The 22666-nt window shown below is 34.7% G+C and overlaps 1 protein-coding gene across 5 annotated transcripts in view; it reads left to right on the forward strand.

The window, feature by feature from the left end:
* Window positions 1-22666, forward strand: part of PTPRZ1 (protein tyrosine phosphatase receptor type Z1) — a 126307-nt gene that overhangs the window by 78800 nt on the left and 24841 nt on the right. For 3 of the 5 annotated variants that reach the window (XM_088523792.1, XM_088523799.1, XM_088523806.1), the window contains exons 9-13: window positions 1949-2133; window positions 2897-3023; window positions 9346-9389; window positions 10335-13899; window positions 17324-17468. In XM_088523792.1, the coding sequence (XP_088379918.1) occupies window positions 1949-2133; window positions 2897-3023; window positions 9346-9389; window positions 10335-13899; window positions 17324-17468 (4066 nt within the window). The remainder of the gene's footprint in view (window positions 1-1948; window positions 2134-2896; window positions 3024-9345; window positions 9390-10334; window positions 13900-17323; window positions 17469-22666) is intronic. The other 2 variants (XM_088523810.1, XM_088523817.1) reach the window with 1 other exon arrangement.

Consider the following 22666-nt stretch of genomic DNA (forward strand, 5'->3'; position numbering starts at 1 on the left):
CTGCACAGGGGACCACAAAAAATTCATCTTTCAAAATCTTTAGTTTTGAGTGCCCTCTTGTGTTCAAGTGGGAAATTGCGAAGTTAGTCGAAAGTATTTTTTCCCGTTTTAGGCTGTCGTATAGCCCACCAAAAGAGTTCTCAAGGGACAGCTTTTTTTAAGACAGCTCCTAAGAATCTGTAACTCTGGCTTTCCTAATTAGCTAGGTAATTTGTTTGCTTGCTTTTTGCTAGGCACTCAGAATTTATTTTAAACACATTTTTAGACTTCAAAAATGTGTCTACTCATTTACTCCAATCTGGAATGATTATATAGTTACCTGTGTAAAACAGCCAAGCTAAAGTTTTCAGTTAAAAATGTATCCATTTTATGGTCATTTTAACATATAAGATTTAAATAAATTGTAAACTGCCTAAAACCTAATTAATGATTTTAAGTTTACTAGATGGAATAAAGCAGTAGAAATGATGGAATAAATACATGGTTAAGATATACGCTTTTTGAATGACATCAATATCATTCATTTTAGAAGAAATTTCCAAAGAGCAGAGCAAGGGCTGATATCCAGTCTGAGGGTTCAGCCAAAGCACTACAACTATGCAGTTTTTAATAGATGATAAGCCAGTTTCGTAACTGGAAATACCATGGATCTCTATCTCTCATTGTAAGATATGAGAACAAATCTAGTCACTGAGGTTTCAAATTGGAAAAAAAAAAAAAGTGAATTTGACAGTCGTCTCTATTATTTAACTCTCTGTCTGAACCTAGCAGAAGGGATGATGAGGGCAAGGAAGGAAAACAGTATCCCAGGTCAAACCTGAGGCAGTCCTGAATGACATCGGGTGCTTCGGCTGTTTATTATGTTACTTTATTCTTCCACATAAAACAACTTATCAGTCATTTTTAATAATTTTTGCCTGAATAATTTGCATTTTCTGCTAGTACAGTTTATTCATACACTTTATCTGCCTTTGATCTTGTGTATTGTCCTTAATCCCCACATACAGGTACATGGGTAATTTAAAAAACATGTGACAGAGCCTCAATAAATTTATAGCATACTGGTAGTCAGTACACTTGTACATCTGGAAGTGAGTCCACATGCTCAGCATACCTAAATAACTTGCTCCCCTGCCTCGCACCTCCTCTGTCCCACTCCTCAGCCAACTTCTTGGCAGTTGTCACTGCTTTCATGAGTTTGCCAAACAAAAATATAAGGAAAAGGAGATTCTGGTTGGATGATGGTGTGAAAGAGTAAGGGATATGAGTTGGACGGTTTTGGTACCTTGCACACTGCAATTGTGTAGATGGTGCCTGGAGGTTTAATAACATGGGATCACTAGAAGCTAATCTGATTATTTCTCAGCCTCTTTCTATTTGCCTTTGTCTTCTTGATGTGCAATAACCAGATTCAGGCACCCTCAAGAGGAAATTTAAATATGAGAGGTTTACCTTTAAAGTCTAAAAGCAGTCTATTCTAAAAGCTGGGAGAGACCGTGCTGGTCTTCCAGTAGTTCACTGATAGATCTATGAAAACATAGAATGATATATAGAGAGAATGAAGGAAGAAAAATAGAATGAATACATATATGTGTGTATATATATATATATACATACATATATTTTCCCCCAGGACATACCTATGAACCTTCCTATTTCCTTTCCTGGGGACTGGTTGTGAATCTTTCTCAAAATACATAATTAAAAAAAGAGCAGCAGAGGAGGAGTCTCAGTCCCCAGATGATAGCTTGTTTTTGAGTTTTGAAATCCTATCTATCTATCTCATTTGCTGTAACGATGCAACCAGGACCTCAAGTTTTAGAGTAAAGCCAAAAATGGGGTACAAGAAATGCCTACACTGTCTTTGGCAGGAGGTGTATCAGCATTTCATTAGTTTCATGAGTATCATGTTCTTTCCTTTTTTTTTTTTTCTTTCTTTTTCTTTTAGTTTGCAGTTCAGAACCTGAAAATGTCCAATCTGATCCAAAGAATTATACTAGTCTTCTTGTTACATGGGAAAGACCTCGAGTTGTGTATGATACCACGATTGAGAGATTTGCTGTCTTTTATCAACAATTGGATGGAGACGACCAGACCAAGCATGAGTTTCTGACAGATGGGTATCAGGACTTGGTAACTGTAAACTCTTCATGTTTTATACAAAGTAGTGATTGCAAAGCACACATTGTTAATTATTTTAAAGCCCTAAACCAATAACTGGGACAGATTCAAAGGAAGTTTATGTCTTTGGTGAAGCCCAAAAAGACTACTTCATTCATTGGCTGTGCAGCTACAGAGACAATTCAAAAGAAAAAAAAAACCACATATAGAAAGTCTGTATTTGTCCATATGAGAGAAGGCATTCTTAAATTGCTGTTCTTACTTGCTTGTAAAGTTGTAACATCCCCCAAAAAACTGAGCATGTCAAGCTCACATATTCTTAGCCATATAATCCTTAGTCAATTAGTAGTGATCTGTACTTCAGTGTTCACTAATGTGTGAACACTGAATGATCTACACAGGCAAATGTGTAGATCAAGGAAAGAATCAGAATCTGCATGGAACTGCTATAAATATTAAGTTGATGATTATAGTTTTGTGAGATTTCACTCAGGAGATCAATTCCCTTTTTTTAGAGAGTCATAAGCTTTTGAAGATAATATTACTTAAACTAATATTCAATATTAAATAATTATGCAGTTGTTTGATATCTCCCATTTAAAAAAAAAATTATTTTTTAAGTTGCATGAGAAGTGTTTCTGACAATAAAATGTAAAAAGCATATGTTGGAATACTAGTAGAAAAAGTTATATGGTTTGTGTTGTTATGAAAATTGAGCTTCCACAAATCTGATCAATATTTACAAGTAAATGATCAAACAATGTTTTTCTTTTAGGGGGCCATTCTAAATAATCTGCTGCCCAATACAAGTTATGTTCTTCAAATAGTTGCTGTTTGTTCTAATGGTCTATATGGAAAACACAGTGACCAGGTCATTGTTGATATGCCCCTAGAAGACCCAGGTAAGTGTTGTTTGAGCTTAGGGCTCATTTTTACCTGAAAAAAAAAAATCTGTATTCAGGGAAGTATTCTGTCTGCAAACCAGTTAAATTGCATGTCTATCAAACTATGCTAAAATGAAATTTCAAAATCATTGCAGTTAACCTTGAGCTTGTCCTTTGCTACTGATATTTTACCGGTATGTAATTCTCCATTCCTTGTAAACACTACCTGTGAGAGACTGCATGTTTATTTTTTAACTCTAAAAATACTCTGAAAAACACCCACCTGATTTCAAATCTCACAAGTAAATCTTTTAGTAATATAATATAGGGAAATAAAGCCATGGTCGGTATTATTTCTCTATGGTTAAACATCCTTTTGATGTCCAAAATGAATCCACACAACTAAAGTTTTAAGGAAACAAGTAATATAAACCAAATATATAACTTACAAATCTGTATCAATTGATTTTGAAATTTGATTACTTTGATTACTTGGAGTTTGATTTCAAAACACTTGAGGTGATGGAATTCCCTTGCTTCTTAATGTTGCCTTGCAAAAAATCAAAAGGCCTAACAATCAAATCTTACTGATTTCAAAGCCAGATTTACCTCTTCAGCCTGCTGGTAAATACAAAATAATTTGAAGCCATGACATGATCTTGATCTTGTTTTTAATAATTCCTTGAAACATGTAGAATTAGACAAGGTTCCTATCATAGATAGGGAGAGCCATCTTCTGAATTCAGTACCCTGTAATCAATTGTAGGAGCAAATCAAAAAACATTTGACCATGCAACAAACTACTTTTTTGTTTGAGGACTTGAGTTTCTGTTCATTTGTGGTTTGTATTATTTTACATTTAGTTAAGTTATACAGATATGGCAAAGTTCTTAGAGGTATTGTAATATTCTTGGGAAAAAAAAGGTTAGTTTTTCATTTCAAGGCAACCACATTTTTCACAGTGAGAAATAATATGATTCTTGACAATCTCTAATTCTGAACTAATGATGGTAATGGTCTTAAAATACCATGACAGTGTCTGGCTGAAAGAAGCCGGGGAGAAGATTCAGGATATACCACATACAAACTTTCAAGAAACCTTTAAATCGTCTTTCAAATACAATATATTAGGAGGATATTTTGGAGTCTTCTCATGCTATTATCTACCAGAATTTTCATATTTTTCATCATTTTCATGATAAGGTTTGCCATTTGGCCTGTTTCATTTTTCTGTTTATCCTTTACCTACCTCTTTGATATTCTTCCACTTCCCTCCCTGAATTTGTTCACTTGTGTTTGAAAAAAATGTCTGAGAAGAGGTTTCATCTATATTCCCCCATATTCGTTTTTGGGTCACAAATGAACAGCTTAGCATTTTTGTTATTAAACAATAGTCAATTCAATAGTCGAGGTGCTTCCAAAACTCAGAAGACAGGCATTGCAAAAACTGCTGGTTTGCACAGGTAGTATCCATAGGACACCCTGCTTCTCTGCCATGGATGTATCCCTCCATCAGGGATGAGCAAGACCCAGTTGGAAGCACCTCCTGGAGTTCCTGGGGTGCATGGTCACCAAGGCAGCATAACAGGGAGGACCACATGGTGCCCCAATGGGTGTGCTGCTGGTCACCAGCCTGGGGAGAGGCTTCTGCTGGTGGCATCAGCAGCCCCCAGTACAGACACAGGCCCTGGCAGCTGCCTCCCTGGCGTATTCTGCTAAAGTCAGCAGTAGTTTTGCATTAATCTCAGTAGAGGGATTAGTGACTGACTGTCTTTGGAATGTGTTCTGCAAAAGTCATCGTGCCTTCCAATATGTCTGCTCTGAGCTTTGCATACAAACCCAATAAGAGAAGTTTTGGTGCAATAAACGTTATACCTAGCAGTTCTGAGAAAAGGTCTTACATTCTTCTGCCTTTTTATGCAAGCACATCACTAATGTTATTTTGAGAGAGAAAGGAGAAAATAAAGCCTAGGAGACATAATAATGTAGACATGCAATACGAACAAGCTAGTGTAATTATGAAAATGTTATTTTTTGCATTTCCTTTCATTTGAGCATTTAAGTGTTTCCTTAATGTTGCATTAAAGCAAACGAATGTATATAAGAATAATATTATCTTAATTTTTCTTCTTTTTAAATAAAGCAGTATAAAGAAAAGAGTAATTTGGATATTCGAATTGTTTATACAGCTATCTTTTCAATTTTGAAGCAGTTCTGACATTTTGTAATTGTTTCAGGTTAGCCTAACGTATTTCCTTTAGTCTTTCAAGAGATGTAATATTGAGGATACTTATTTCAGGTCAAACAAATAGTTTTGATGGATGCCAAAATAAAACTGCTTTTTGGTTTCAGAGGTATTTTAAGGGTTTTGTTTCTTTGTTTGTTTTTGAGAAACAATAAGGTGTTTGTAACTAAAAATGAAAGAGCAAAATGCCTGTCTCAGTTTTGAGTATCTCAGAAAATCTGTCCTTTTGCTGTGCTTCATTTCTTAAACTGACACAAAGTTATTAAATCTACTTTGTGTTGTTTTAACTTGACTCTTCCACATTGGTGGAAGAAAGTGGTGGATAAGGAAAGGTCAGAGAAAATCCCCTCTCGTGTAACTGGGATAATTACTAGGAATGTACATTACTCTATAAGTAAGTTTTATAAATGATGTCTCACCTTTGGATATAATTTTAAAGGAAAAAAATAAACTTCCATTCATTTCTAATATTAATTAATGTTGTATTTACATACTTATATTTACTAATTATTTACATCTGATTAACTTTATTAGAAATATTAAACAACAAATAAGGGAATGTAAATGTCTAATGCGAAAGATTTGTTCAGAGTAACTTGCTGGTTACAACTGTAACTTCAAACTGGTTTTGTGATCTGCTTTATAGATCTTGAGGCAAAAGGGGATTTCTTGGAACTCCTGCTTGTGAATTTATGAAAGAAAAGTTATCTTCACCATGAAGACATGAGATAAAATTGACTCATATAAAGCATAAAATAAATGTTCATATTCAAGAATTACTCTGAGTAAAACAGTTTAATTAAGATCAAATTCACTACAGTCACCTCCAGATCAATTAATCTACTTATTAAGAACTTAAATGGGGCATAATCATGGAGAAGCAATAGAAAGACCCTTTTAGAGGAAGAATTCTGCCCTTGGAAAGGCTGCATTTAACATGAGGCAAGTTTGTGTTTGCTACGCAACCCAAAATTGATTTTCAGAAGACTTAACTTCTACCATTGTTTTAGCCTTTTCCTTTATCAAAACATTCAAGAGAAGGCATTTCTCCACCTTATCTGTCATTCTATAAAGAGTTAGTGAGGACTGTGCAGGCTCCAGGTAATTTACAGATCTCTTGCTCTCAGGAATACTTCATAAGCAGAAGGATCTGTTTTGGACCATGCACTCTGCAAACTTCTCTCTCCCCTGTTGATTTCTAAAATCAGTTTCTAAAATATTTTTTTTAAAAAAATCTAAACTTCTCAGAGCAGTATCATGTAGTAAGCCTGTGCATGGGTATGGTACTAGTTTCCCAGTAGTGACAGTGACCAGCTGCCCTGCGTGACTTAGCGACCCACCTTCTACTGAAAGCGAAGGGAACTATATGCATAACGCTGTAGTCAGCTTGAAGAAAAGTCCATCCACTATTTACTAAATTGTCATTTGCTATTAGAGCTATTTTTGAATATTTACAAAATGCATGCTTTTTACTCTTTAGATAAAGTTTGTATAATGTTGAAAGTTCTGCAGAAGTTTGTGGTGCAGTTAATACTGGTGGTACTTAAAAGCTTCTGTTGACATAGGAAATGAAAATAAATAAATATCTCTCCTCTGATCCTTCAGTATGGAGACTGTGGTCGTAATTTACAAAAAAAAAAAAAAAAAAAAAACCCAGGCTGGGATATTGCTTTCAAATACTGTCTCCTTCCTGAGAGCTCATGCTGTCAGCAATGCTTTGTGAGGATCTAACTATGCAAATTTATTGTAACTTGTCTTTGTGAGTGATTTTTTGTCCTAAAAAAAACACTAAGATATCTTAAATGTTTCACTTAGGGTATGCTTTTTGTAATTTTGTGCTTATGAATGTAGATATCTGAAAGTTAATTTAAATGGAAGAAAGAAGCTTTGTTGTGTCTTTTGTGTTATCACATAAGATAGTACAGAACTGAAAACAGTTTGTGGCATGAAAATTATTATACAATTGCAAATTAGATTGTTTTAAGTACTTTTTTTTCCTAGATTTATATCAAGCTTAAATGTAGGGAAATAGTTGTCCTTTCTGTGGTCTGTGTTCTATCATTTCTTCATCTATCATTGCAATGCACTATTATATGAAAACACTTCTTTAAAAGTTTCCAACTAATCATTTAATTATTTTATTTATAAATGTAAGCTATAGATTAATCAGTGTGTCGTTCCATAAAAAAATAAAGAGTCTGCTTATTGACCTACATCAATGGGTTGTTTTTTGCGGGGAGGGGAAAGGTTTTTCTTTGTTGGAGGATGTTACTGCATTGCTAATATGCTATTAAAACAAAAAATCAGGAACAAGATTAATATAACTTCTGAAAATATTGTGTCTAATGGTTCTGACAAATACTTTTATGACCAGCTAAATTTTCAAAGGCTTTGTAAAATGCCTGGACGTATAGTGTGGTTGATATGTATGTTTTATATATAGACACGCACGCACACACACGCACTCACACATATGTGTGTGTGTGTATATATATATATATATATATATATATTTTAATGCCTCTTCATGGAAGCAGCAGGAGGAACTGAAGTTTCCTGTTTGTGGAATTAAAGAACACATACTATATCGTATAACTTAATAGTCACGACTTTTTATTTTTCTGATTGTCTGATTAAACCTTTGCTGAAGAATAATGACCGCAAAATGAATAGTTAGCACTTCTCTGTTAAAAATATTCTTCAGTCCGTTGAGCGCCTCATACACGTTATGGGTCTACTGTAGAAAGACTTTTCAAATTAATGTCTGCAATGTTTGATGTATATCATTGAGAAGCCAGGGAATATCATTATCTCCTCCTCCCCTTCCTCGCCCCCCCCCAACCCTGGAGCCTCCTAGGCTTCCAAGAGGCAAAGGTAAGATAACTTTTCTCTATATTGTTCATGAGATAATGGCAAGTGGTTAATTCAGTACTTAGTAAGGTATAGAAGTTTGTTATAAAAGAATAATTTATAAAACTTTTGCATAGGATTTTTCGGTTGATGCTTTTTTTTACATTCTGGAATCTACAGATAAAATAATCTGAGTTTGATAGTGAGATAATCTAATTGTATGCTGCATATAATATATGTTTTGAAACATTGATCTGGACAGTAGAGAATGCAAAATAAGTCATAGATGTCCTGACTTTGTAGAGATAAGAAATATAAAGATTATATCTTTATACTAGCATTTCAAGAAAAGCAAACATTGAACTCTGTGATGCTATAATTTCAATTATTTCTTAGGCTAAAAGATTCACATTTGAAGACAAATCAGTCTTCTAGAGATACACTAGTATTGATGTATAAACACTGAAGTAGAATATCACGTAGGGCAGTCTGAGGAAGATTCAAACATAGAATGGATGTTTCTGTGGATAAAAGAGCAGTAAAATACCTTAATGCTGTGCAAGTGGTATTAGATTTCATCACTTGAATCACACACGTTGAATCATTTGAGGCCCATACCAGTTCCTACCAGAGATTTGAAGGTTTAATGAAACCTGCTTTGGAGCCTGTCTTACTGAGCACCATCAGAAGCAGAATACTGGATGTGGCTAAAAATACACTGAGGACAAAGGTGAGAGACTGCCTCTAAATTGTAGAGATAAGAAAATATTTAAACTTTAGTTTAATTTAACTATGTAGAGATAAGAAGAATATTTTAAAACTTGTGGATAAAATGTAGATAAACAGCTGATTCTCAGATTTACCTTTTCTCTCTCTTCTGTCATTTCTGCGTTAAACACCACTTGCTTATAGACAACATTCTTGTTCTTAGTTCCTTTGGCCATAATGTGGTTCCTCAGTGCAGATTCAAAAGGAGTTGCAATATCAAAATGAGGCCAGTCAGAACTTTTGTGGCTTAACCTGTTATTTTGTGGTACCCGTGCCTGGGCAAGCACAGGTACGCTCACAGATAGTCCTCAGTGCAGGGGGTTGGCCACTTCTTCAAACAGAATCCTCTAAAACATCTTAGTCTGAGTGCCAATAGATGTATTAATTAATCAATTAAATCTTTTCAGAATTAATAATTCTGTGAATTTTAAATGTTGGATGATATTGTGTATCTATATATATATGTTTATTTTATAGAGGCTGGCCTCATTCCTGAACTGAAGGAAACTGAAGAATATGAGGTATGACATTATTTTCTTTTTAAAAGGGCATTTAAAAGTAATACTTCTATTTGAAATAAATGAGGCTATTATTGTGTGAAAATTTACCAAACTATGTTGCCAACGGAACATATTATCCGCATTTCTATATACATGCACAAGTATGTATACACAAGTATATACCCTGCTTGTCCAGGTATATCTCTCTAGACAACTCTAGATGATCTACATAGTTCTTTAGAGATGGAGATATATACAGTAGTTAAGAATATGCCTAAATATTTTTTTTTGGAAAATGGGATATCAGGATGCTGAACTAAGTCTTAACTCAGTGAAATCAGTGACAAAACTGTTCATGTAGGAGAATCATAGTTGATTTTTTTAGAGCTATTTGGAAAAATATCTTCTTGACCTTGGTTATAACAAGTAAATCTTAGCAGTGTGCTAAACTAATGTAAGGAAGGAAGGCAATTTTGATGAAGAGAGTGGCATTTGTGTGTGCCTTTCACACTACTCTTGAATGGCTTTAACAGCTGTCATTTCAAACCAGAAAATTACAAAAATCAAGTGTCAGTCACCCTTACTTCTTGAACCCAAGTCAAAATTTAAATGTTATTGCAGTACATCTCTTTTCAACACCATTTTGGGGTTTTTGCCATTTCTACTGCAGGTTTGATAGATGCTTTTGGTGACATTTTAGAAGTTGTTGTGACAGGTTTTTTTTATGGCATTGCAGTTAAATATTGTTTTCAAGAAAGAATCATGCATATGTATAGAATACATATTCTTGAATTCTTGTAACTAAACATTTTGCTTTAAGAGCAACAATCTTTTCAAAGGTTTTCTGCAGTTTTGATTTTTGTTTTGTTTTGTTTTATGAAGCCAGAAAAATGTATTGCAGTGTTTGGTTTGTGTATATTGTCTATAAGCATTTTCAACTTCTTTGACTATGATGTACTTTCAAAGGATGAAGTTGATGAAAAAGAAACAGGGGTGGATGAAGAAACTGCAGTGATTCCTAGCACAGATAGTGCAATAAACCAAATAAGGAAGAAAGATTTCCAGGTGACTACATCCAGCGATAGTCAAGAGAAAATCGGCACCAAATCTAATGATGCTAAAACAAATAGGTACTTAACAAAAGAATTGCATGATAAAGAGGATGTTTTCAAGGCAGTTTATTATCCAACTTCTCCACCTGTTAGTGAAATTTCTGAAGAAGAGGAAGATCATTTTCAGGAATCCCAAACCATTACTGGAACCCCTCCTCAGCTCACTGACTCCACCAAAGGTATTGAAGAAGAATACATATACCTTTCTTCAGGCACTGAGCCAACAAGAAAGATCACTACTGGCCATAGCGAGCAAGATTTCTTATTGTCTACTTTTATACCTGATAAAGAATCTGAAGACTTTTGGAGTTCCTTTCTTACCACCTCTTCATCACAGTTGGTTACAGAGGAGACCTCCGAAGAAGACATCCTTCCTTCAGGAAGCCCAGATATAACCATACATGATGTTCTTTCACAGGGTTCTATTAAGCACGTTTCAGAAGGTGTAGCACCCTCAAGCTCTGACAAGCCTCCAAAGCTCACATATTCCACTGATGGAAATTTATGGTTTCATAATGCTACAGATGCAACAGCTCAGTCTCCTGATACATTGGATAGTAAGCAATTGTCTCAGACCAGCTATATTGATGCTTACGTTGAGGGATTAAAGCCAGCAACAATACCCTATTCCAGTGGCCCACTGGTTTCACAAGACACTTCAGATGCGGATTTAGAATTGCCACATTACTCTACCTTTGCTTTCTCCTCTGCTGAGTTATCGCCTCATTCTCTTTCTTCAAGCTCTGGAGAATATGATTCTGCTTCTGCTGCCAGTGAGGTACTCTCTCAGACAACTCAACCAGTCTATAATGGTGAGATACCTCTTCAACCTTCCTTCAGTAGTGAAGTGTTTCCTCTAGTCACCCCTTTATTGTTTGACTCTCAGATGCTCGACACTACCCCTGCTACATCAGGTAGTGATGTGACCTTGCATGCTACACCTGTATTTCCCAGTGTTGATGTGTCATTTGAACCCACCCTGTCTTCCTATGATGATGTACCTTTGCTTGCATTTTCCTCTGCTTCCTCGAGTAGTAAAATGTTTCACCGTCTGTATACGATTTCTCAAATGTTTCCACAAAGTGCTACTCCAGCTGTTACAAGCGATAAGGTGTCCCTGCATGCTTCTTTGACATTGGCAGAGGGTGATACATTAATGCAACCAAGCCTTGCTCAATATGCTGATGTGGTGACACATCAGACTACTCATGCTGCTTCAGAGACATCGATATTTGATCATAATAGAACTCATATATTTTCTCAAGTTGAACCATCCAGCAGTGATTTAAATATGCATGCACTGTCAACAATGTCTGAACTTCCTTATGCTTTATCTAGTAATGTGGGATCCCTCCAAAGCTTTACTGTTTCTTACGACTCTGCAGAAATTGTGCATGATTCTATTGACGTATTTCGTCAAGATCCTTTATTTAGCAGCCATAGTGATGTACTGCTACATAAACCTTCTTCTGTAATATCACAAGCTGATACTTTGCTGCAGCCTACGCACTCTCTATCTAGTGGTATGGATTGGTCTGAAGCATACTCTGGTAGTGAGTCCCTTTTGCCTGATACAGATACTTTGACCATACTTAATGTTTCTTCATCTGATTTTATAGATGAAATTACATATGAATCATCTGGCTTTAGTGATGGTAATAAGAATCTCCATAAAAGTGATATTATATATGGCGATGAAAAAGAACTGCAGATTTCCTCTTCTTTAAGTGAAATGGCTTCCAGTGCTGAAAACAAAGTGACACCTGAACTTTCTACATATGTTTCTAATAATGATATAATTAAGCAGAATATGTCTCTGCAAGAAAGCCCACTTCCTGTTTCTAGCACAAAGGGAATCCTTCCAGTCTCTCTTGCTTTCCCCACTACTAAGATATTTGATTCTGATGTTAGTAAACTTACAGAAAATCACCTTTCTGTTCAGCCTTTGCATGTTACATCTCCAGCCTTTGATGACACTTTGCTTAAACCTGTGCTTAGTGCGACCTCAGATCAAACTCTCTCTGCCCCTGCTTATAGTGAAATGTTACGCTCAACACAGCCGTACCTTTATGAGACCTCAGCTACATTAAGTAATGAAGCATTACTTCAATCCTCCTTTCAATCTTCTGGTGATGACACTCTACTTAACACAGCTGCAGTTGTATCTAGTGATCCAGTGTGGGTTGAAAGCTCCAGGGTTTATAGTTCTACATTTGACCAAATACTACATCAAATGACAGCAGGTTCGGCTGAAGAAGAAACAATCCTGCATTCTACATCTGCTCCTACTGTTGCTGACATGTTGTCAAACACTTTTAGTAAACCCACAGCATCACTTCAAGGTGTATTTGTGTCTTATGCAAATGAGGAATATATTTCATCCAGTTTGTTTAACAGTGAAGATGTTCAACAGGCTATGCCTTCGTTGTATGGTAGTGATGTTTCCTTCCAGCTGACCAGTTTAAAAAATACAAATGCCATTCCCCTACATGCAGCAAGTGCTCTAACAACTCCTTTCCTAACACCTGATAATGTAGCTGCTGCTCCAGAAAGCCATACCTCCTCAAGTATTTTTGAAAGAAGTGAGGCTACCAGTTTTTCTTCGATTTCTCCAATTGTTGTTGAACCTGTTCATATGTCGACAGTTGTTTCTGATTCTGATGTGTCCATTCATCACACACTTCCTTTACCAAATGCACATGTTTCTGTTATGGCTGTTTCTCCCAAAAGTGAAATCCCTATAACTCTGAGTAGGTTGCTGGTTCCTTCCAGAGAATCCTCTGGGTTGTCTCCCAGTATCATGTCCAGTACTGATTTGTGGCCTTCTGTAGTTGAGGATGACTACGATGAGTATGATGATGGTTTCCCTGTAAGTAATTGTATTGCATGCAGTCCCCATAGAGAATCACAGGACACAGTAGTAGAGGAACAAAACACAAATGTAAATAATAACAAGGATCAGAATAACCTAATTATAAGTTCACATTCTGAAAAACCTGAAGAAGAAGAGAAAATTTCAACTGCTGCATCAGACAGTAAAATAAACCATGGCATGGACAGACATAATTACACATCAGTACCAACTTTAACAGCAAGTGTGATCCCTAAGAAGAGCAACAACAAAACAAATTTGGAGAACCACATTCAAACTCTTAGCAAAATCCCATTGCAAAATACATCAGAGCCTAAATCTTGGGCTGTTTTTACAAGTGATGAAGAAAGTGGTTCTGGCCAAGGTACCTCAGATAGCCTAAATGATAATGAGACTTCAACAGATTTCAGTTTTCCTGACCTTAATGAGAGAGACTCTGAAGGGGCAGTTGAAGCAGGTAACTCAGAATTAACTTCTGGATCATCACAGTCATCAACCTCATCTGTAACTAGCGATCATTCATCAGTATTCAACATCTCTGAGGCAGGTTAGTTATGGATAAGTCTAATGCATACCATGGAAAGCTGTGAGGGGATATTTTTATGCCCTAGAGAATGAGAAGCTTTTCTACATATATTATAAAGAAAGGACAACAAAACAAGGCCAGTGGGCCTGGAAGTGCATGTTGAGCTGGCTATCTCATAGATGCTACTTCTGTCTACTCAAAATAGCAACTGAAACACTCTTTAGTAATTAGGTTAACATTCTGCCTTTCTGATTTATACTATCAGTGGACATTGGGTGGTACACCATTTAAAACAGAGTTTGTTTCACTGTTGTATCATCTTATTTTTTAAGGTTTAAGAGGGCAATAGCCTCCAGGCTGACCTTTCAGGAAAGAAAAAAAAAAACTCTAATATTTTGTATTTTTTAGTTATGGCAGCAAAGCATAATTTGCATATTATGCTTTGTTTTGTATTCTTCAAGTTATATTGAGCAAGGAAAAAGATGTTTCAGTTTGATTCTGATCCGTCTTATAAAAACATTCATTTTCATTCTTAGGGCTTTTACCACATTTTCAAATTTCAATAGATGCTGACAATTTTCTGCTTATTTCCAAAACACTAGAGCCAGATCTTCTTGCATTGCCTATAGGTGTTGTTATTTTCCTCTCTGATTAGTCCTCTTAAACTTAGTGAAACTATTTGTGAACAATGATTCCAAGGATGAATACAGAAGGCAAAATTGCACCTCATATGGATAAGAATATAAAAAATCTAAAGCATTTCTTTTGTATTTAAAAATATATTATGCAAAAAGAACTATTCAGATGCATATTTGAGCTGCCTCTTACAAGAATAAAGTCAGAAACAATATCTACTGTAATGATAAAAAAAAAAAGAAGAAGAAGAAAAAAGTGGTGTTTCATTAAAAAAAAATGAATATGGGAATTTCATTAAATATTCAAGGTATCTGTAGAGGGCAGTATTATCCAACAAATTCCACCTAAGGAAATGAATCTATGAAATTTTAAGCCCAGTCCTATAAATACTCAGCTAAATCACATGAAGTCATATTATATGTAAAAGAATATTAATATGACAGGGTGATAGATTGGCACTCTGTGTGTTTGGAGCTAATGGAATGTGAAATAAAATAGAAAACATACTGAAATTAACAGAAGTCCTACCAGCTTAGTCACAGAATCTGTGAGTTAATCCAGTAGGTAAGTAGCTATCAAGTTGTATAAAACACATAAGATTTTTTTTAAAGTTCAGCAAAAATAACATGAATATTTCAAAACTTACATTAAATTTGCTTTAAGCAGATGGATGTTATTGTAAGAGATTTATAGTTTACATAAAAAGTGTCATTTTCAATTAGCAATGAGCTTGAAATGTTGTTGGTAGTAATTGAAAAGAATCATAATGACTGAAGTAGTAGTACAACAGACCAAAAATTTGTGTTCCAGATATTTTTGAATGACACTATACATCATCACTTTATATAACATTTTTTTCCAATAGCTGATACCAGATATTGTCTTTTAATAGACTGAAAATAAAATGTGAAGGTCTAACATGAAGTCCCCTGCAAATCAAATCATCTTTGCTTTAATTAAAAAGCAATTTAAAAGAACATTATCAGCAGAGAACTTCTGTATACATCAAAGTGAATTCATCAGAAGCTGTGTTATGTTGTTTAATATTTATTATTTAATCAATTATTTACTATTTAATATTTCAGAAGAAAATGAGCTTGTGATTTAAATTGTGAGTTAAAATTGTAAATTTTAGCTTTTCCAACTCTTCATATGCAAGTAACCAAGGGGATCTAAACATGCTTATTACAGAGAAATCCACTATAAACACGTCTGTCTTTCCAGCAGCCATCGTTGGTGTAATGGCCAAGTAGGCAAGAAGCTGCATGTTAAAGGAGAAGGTCTGGCTGCTTTTTACTCCCAGAAAGAAGGCTAATAGAATTTTGTTATGCAATTTGAAGGAATGCTGTCATCACACAGATATGACCAAGTTTTATCCTGTAAATTAGTTCAGAGTAGGTTAAGTGAATATGAATTCTTCAAAGGGATCATATGCTGATTTCTCATGCAGATATGTGGTTTCCACTGAAATCATTAGGAAGTACTGATTTTAGCATGCTCAATAGAAGCTTGGGAACAGATTTTCAGAAGCAGCTTCTAACACTGGCTACCACTTTGTGCCTTCAATCCACCTAAACTCAAGCACCTAAACTCAAGAAAATTAAAGTGGATAACTGCCGTTTTTGTTTTTGGTTTTTTTTTGACATCTTAGTTAGACACTTGCTTTGTTGTCCTTTTTGCAGATCCAACTACACTGTCCGTTCCCTGTTTTGTCTGAAAGCTTTTTATCCATGTATGAGTTAGTTATTTAGAATTGATTCCTTGAAAGCCCAGTGTGGTGCAGACTGTTTTTGGACATGAAATTTCTGCTTCCTTACAGGATTTTGATTCAATTATGACTGAACACAATTGCAAAAATCATTTAATTATATTTTTTTAAATCTTCAAGTTAAAGTATGACAGTGATGGTATCTATATTAAAAAAGCCACAAATCACAACAAAATGCAAAGATTGAAAAGGTCATTTTATATCAAATTTACTGTTTTAATATGTTTACTTTTAGAGGAATGACCAAAATTGAGATTCTAGGACTATTATCTTCTATAATATGGTCTCTAATTTTAATGAGATTATAAATTATTTTGTGTTAATCATAATATAGATATCCAAGTCCAAATATTTCTGTCATCCAGTGTTATAAGGCTGACAAAAATAAGAATTATAGATAATATAGCTATTTAAATAATAATTTTATTCATAGTAAGCAGAAAAGGAGAAAATTAAATTCTGGCTCCAGCATAGTCACGAGAAGGAGTGCTGTAATTGAATTCAAAGGAAACAGGATTTCTCCATGTACCAATGTGAAAAATTACAGAATGGACAATGTACTAAAATATAGAAGCCCTAACTATATTACAGAGATTGCTTAGTGATTTTATATTGTAGTAAAAATGTCCTGTTACATTGTTAGTCAAAGACAAGTGGTTTTCATTATATGAATGGTAGTTTAATATCAAAGTGTTCTTTACACTTTCCAGTGTTATCTATTCAGATCCCTTAATGCCATTAACTTTCAGCTAATAGACTGATGAAAATAAAAAGCTTTCTTCTCCTAATTATAACAACAATCTGCTGCTCTTACAAGGAGAAGTCTCCACTGCTGGAAGGCTAATTCACATAAGCTTGAACACTTTGCTTTACTCTCTGTCTGCTTTTTTTTTCTGTAAGCTGGTTTGCAAATGTATACATTTTCTGCAGTGCATAGTAAAAAAGAGAGGTAAGTGTCATTAAGTAGGTTAAGACACCTCACTTGTGCTATGCATGTGTCAAAATTTAAACGTGGACTGTTTCAATTTTCTCTGACTGCAGAGGCAAGTAATAGTAGCCATGAGTCTCGTATTGGTCTAGCTGAGAGTCTGGAATCAGAGAAGAAGACAGTTGTACCACTTGTGGTCGTGTCAGCCCTGACTTTTATCTGTCTAGTGATTCTTGTGGGTATTCTCATATATTGGAGGTAAGTAGTTTGTTTGTTTGTTTCAGTTGCAAAGAGCTCTGAACTTACAAAAGCGATTGGCATTGTTGAACTGAGCAAGCTCCATAATCTAGTCAACAGACTGGATCCTGTCTTTCACAGTGTCTTTGTTTCCTGCATGTGATATAGTGGCATAAAGCAATGAAAGCAATGGTTTCTTTCCAAAGTGCTTGGCTACAACTCTCCTTTTCGGTTGTAAAAGGTGAACCATTTCAAATAATTCAATAATATTAAGCGATTTTAATGAATACATTGTTCATGATTGTTAATGCTTAGAAAACAAATGAATTTAGGGAGCGGTGGGGAAAGAGGTGGGTGCAGAAATAAATAGCATGGATTGCTTTCTATAACTCCAAATTGAAAAAAAAAACAGTTTTTATTGATTTAGGGTAAGAATTGTGGTCCTCAACAACAATAAGCAATTCATAAAGAGCTGTATGCTGTAGTTCATGCTGTATATGAGCTAGGAACATAATAGTGTGTTATTGTTTAAGATCACTTATTATGTAGCCCCTACCGTATTATGTGACTAGAAGGTTGTTCCCAGCATGGAATTCTTACAACCTCAGAATCAAAATTTGTTCCTCAATTATTCAAGACAATCAGCAGGTAATTAAGGGTTAACATGAAACATGAGTTTCATGTGCAAATATATATTTACTTTCCCTTATGTTTCTCCATGGCTTGCTAAGTTGGTAAGAAGATAAGAGAGAAGTTAAAGTGATAGGAAACCCTATAGGGAAACTCTATTGTAGGAATGTCCTATAGTTTCCTGTAATAGGAAACCCTAATAACATAACCAGTGGGTGGTGATAAAAGTCTGGATATATCCTGTAAAAAAAAGTTGTGCCAGCATGGCACAGCTCACTTCCATACAGACTAAGCCTCTTCCCTCAAAAAACAGGGGCTACATATAAATCAGCTCGTAGGAATCGTCTCTGGCTGGTGCTAGCCCTAAATTATGCCTAGAGTTGTGTGGAAAAATGCAAGTTGCCCCAGGAAGAAAAAACAAACCAGGAAACCTGTTAGCAATGTGACATCATTATGAACTGGCTGAGAGTGCTCAAGCTTTTCCTTTCTTTCTAAAGACAGTTTGCGGCTCCATTTAGAACTCTAGAACTAGAGGGGAGGCAGGCTAATATATCTTGCAGATGCTTCTAGGACTGTTTCTTTGTGTTTTACTTTCTTTTTCTTTTTCTTTTTTTTTTTCCCTCACCAATTTTGTTCAGAGCACAGTCAGTCTGCCTCAGTTATTACCCTAATCCTTAGGTTATGGGGTCAGAGCTGTGCTTGCTGACTTTTCTCTACAGACATTTTTTTCTGTCAGTCCAGCAAGCTACATCTCACAGTGGGACAGAATAGAACAGAAAAACTAAGCGTGAGCAGCCTTCTTCCCAGGCGAGCATGCCAACGAGTCATCCGGCATGATCTGGCATGATTAAAGACACATTTTGCACAACCTATTTTCAGAAGGGTTCTTTCTTCTTTTTCCTAAAAAAAAAAAAGTAGCTAATTATAAGAAGAATTGCAAAAAAAAAAGACATTTCTTAATTTATTTCTAGTTGGATAATTATATTCTTCTCACAGTATTAACCAGTTAACCACTTCCATATTTAGGACCTTCTCTCTTCTTTTACATTATGCAACATGAGCATTCATCTTCCAAAGAGGTTCATCCTTGAAGCTAAATAGTATTTTAAATCCCTTCAACATGCCAAAGAACACCATCCATTTTAAGACCCAGATTGTATAGTGCAGTTTTAGTAATCCTACACATGTTACAAGCTTGTTTTTGTCAAATAACATTGTGCTCATTTCGTATTCTTTCTCTGGGAATGCACAATTCAGTAACATAGGTCTTTCAAAATAAAACAAAAATCTTGTTAGCAATAATATCTTCTTGAAGTTGATTTTAATCTTTCCTGTATTTCTTGTGTACTACAAAATAAAATATGGAGCTCTTTTTTTGTTAATCTTCCATAAAATTTTCTTGGGCATTATAATAACATCAGTAAATTATTTCTTATTTCAGAGGAATGAAATATAAATAGCATGTATTGTAGGTAAGATTTTGTGGCTTTGTTTCAAAACATGCAAAAAATAAGAACATTAATTCCAGGGTTTTTTTGGGGTGTTTGTTTGTTTGCTTTTTCTTGGAAAATATTTATATAAAAGATATGAGCATTTTATGGATAATTTTGGCTAATTTTAAAATAATTTGTATAAGTTATCAGTCTTTTTTTTACAGTGCATTCTAAAGGCTTTCTCTTTCTCTTTTGCACTCCGTAAAGTTCATAAAAAGTTAAGGTTTGCAAGAGGTTGTTCCTTTGCCAAAGGTTGTTCCTTTGGCAACACTATTTATAAAAACTGCATTATTATATGCTAGTTGTGTAAGTGAGGGAATAGTACTCTAGAGCTGTTTCACCATTAGCTCCTGATTTGAGTATGAAAAAGGTGTGTTCTTTTTTAAAAAGGTTTATAAAAGGAAAAAACTAGCAGGAGCTGCAATTTTGTTTTTTGAAGGTTAAAAAAGGCAAAATTATTTTGTTCTTCACTCAAATCACTTGTAGCCGAAGAATAATTCTGTACCATCTGTTGTTTGGGTTTGTGTGTTTTTTACATGAAATTGTTAATCAGCACTTGAAGAAATTCCCCGATCTCTTCACTATCCCATTAAACACAAGTCCAATCTTTTTGTGATAAAATACTCATTTATCTGTTAGGGATAAAAGAATTTAATGGTGATATCGTCTAAAGAATATCTAATTTCAGGTAGTAAGATAAAATACATAGTTTTAAACTACTCTACTTTTGTGTGTCAAGTCTTCTGTAGTTCAAGCAATTCCAGCAGTGTCATTTTCCTTTCATTTCTGTAGCCTGCTTAAGATTATAGTGGAACAAGCAAGAAGATTCTTTTGCCTATTTTAATGGCCTTGTATTCTGGATAGATTTTTTCTACAGCTTTAGAGAGAATTTTCTATTCAAACTTAGACTCTTTCCATCTTTCTATATATCTGTCTACTTGACTGAGTCCTTGTAACACAGATGAATCAGGAATATTTGAATATCCTTGCTCCGTTCGTTTAATTTCTTGATGGCATTGTCATTCCAATTTTGCTGAATTAACCTTATCTGTTAAGATGTTTGAACCTGAAAGTATCTCTGTTCTGATATATACTGGAAATTGCTTAAATGTATCTGTTCTGTTTTGAAATAGTTCAAAGAGTTGATGAATGAGACTGAATCTCAAGGCATGATTTGTAGAGGACACTGGGTTATTTGTGCAAGTTAGTTCCCATAACAGTTAATCTTAAGTGGGGAAAGGAAAATAATAAAATAATAGATATCAGCAGGAGTTGAACCAACCAAGATTTTTGTGTATATTTGAACCTCAGTAAGACATAAATTCATATAACATTGTGAACAGCAAACTGCTAATACAGTTCAGTTAAATTTCTACCTATAGGCACTGAATATCTTCTACTTGTCACAGAGCCTCCTACAAGCTCTATGACAGGAGTGCTTCAGAAATTACCAGCCCAATGGCAGACAACATCCTGAACAGCCATTTGCGACTTTAACTGTCTCCTACCATCCTACATCTCTGAAACATAGCTATTATTAGAGAATGTCCATTTTCTTCTCTGTGATTTAAGCTTGTAGCTTGAGTCCTGTGTTAGTGTTACAGAATGAGAGCTGGGAGCCTTATATAACGGTATTTAAACTTAGAGCTAGAAAGACATGCTAAAAATGAATTTAAACTTACATATATCACATGTATACATTCAAGAAAGAAAAAAATGCTCAACTATCTAACATCCATAATATAAACATAAATGAGTTAATAAAACTTAAAGATTAAAATTCCAGCCAACAATTTGAAATAATTTAAAAGTAAATTCTAGTAAGTATTTGGGAATACCTATTGTATAGGTACAGTTGTTTTGTCCCAAACAACTCATGTTTAAATGTTCATTCAGATCTAGTATCCTTGCTGTTAAACTGATGAGCTGTTGCTGCATGGCTTCCTGTATAGATATGGAGTAATTAATTCAATGTTTTAGAACTGTCTTGTATATAAAATATGTATTTGAAGAAGTGCAGTGTCTAAATTATGAATTACAGTTTTAGGTTGGTGATCTAAATGCTGTGATATAAGGTGTAAATTAAATAATTGGGTTAACACTGAGTGATGGGACCTTTGTCTGCAAGTTTGAAACAGTCATCACTTTTTTCATTAACGACGAGTGATAATTAACAGATGATAAGATTATTAACATTAGATTTAGTCATGAGGGCTTTCACTGATGATGCAGAAGCAGATGGAGTACCTATTTAAGAGACTTATTATAGGTTAAATCAACTGCTATGAATTTGTCTCCTAAATGTGTTAAGGGTGTAATTTATTTTCAGCCACAATTAACTTGTTAAAGATTAAAGAAGCAGTGGCTCAATGAGGGGTAGCGAATGCACAGCGTATTACAAGGACATTTTAAGCAAGACTTAAGATGTGAGAAGCCATTACATAAATTATTTTTAGCTTAACTTATTTTTTCATGCATAGAGACAACTCTATAATGTTATTGCATGAACTTTATGTATGACCATTATAAGCATTATGTTCTTCAATGGAGGATTTTTTTGTGTGTGTTAATGTTGGTTGGTATGTTTAGTTTATTGCTGTTATTTTAATAAATATACTAGATTTGAATTCATAGTGCACAGTGCACTGGGGATCAAACTTTCCAAAATTGATTAGTGATTTGAAGTATATGATATTTGTCTGTCTTTCATAACTGTTTTTAACATCCTTCTGAGGCTACCTCTTGAGTATTATACAGCATTGAGAGACAGTCTCTCCAACCACAGTAGCTATGCAAAGTGCTCATTCTGTGGGTGCTAGTCTTAGGACCACTAAATTTAGAAGGATATTCCCTCACACATCCTAAATGTGATATTTTTCTGCATTCAAAATATCAGTTTCTAAATAAAGCAAAGTACATAACGGATAGTCCTATTCCAAATGTTTCATGGAAAATCAAAAGCTCCTCCATGACTATCACAAATATACTTTTAGGGGATTCTAGCTGGACTACAAACATGATTTTCATGTGAACTACTGTAACTATTCAGCTTGCCTAGATTTTATTGCTTATGTAACTGTCCACTTTTTCTTGCAT

The sequence above is a fragment of the Tinamus guttatus genome, unplaced genomic scaffold (genome assembly GCF_059628265.1).
Source record: "Tinamus guttatus ecotype Peru unplaced genomic scaffold, ASM5962826v1 Tinamus_guttatus_pri_ptg000018l, whole genome shotgun sequence".
Taxonomy (NCBI): domain Eukaryota; kingdom Metazoa; phylum Chordata; class Aves; order Tinamiformes; family Tinamidae; genus Tinamus; species Tinamus guttatus.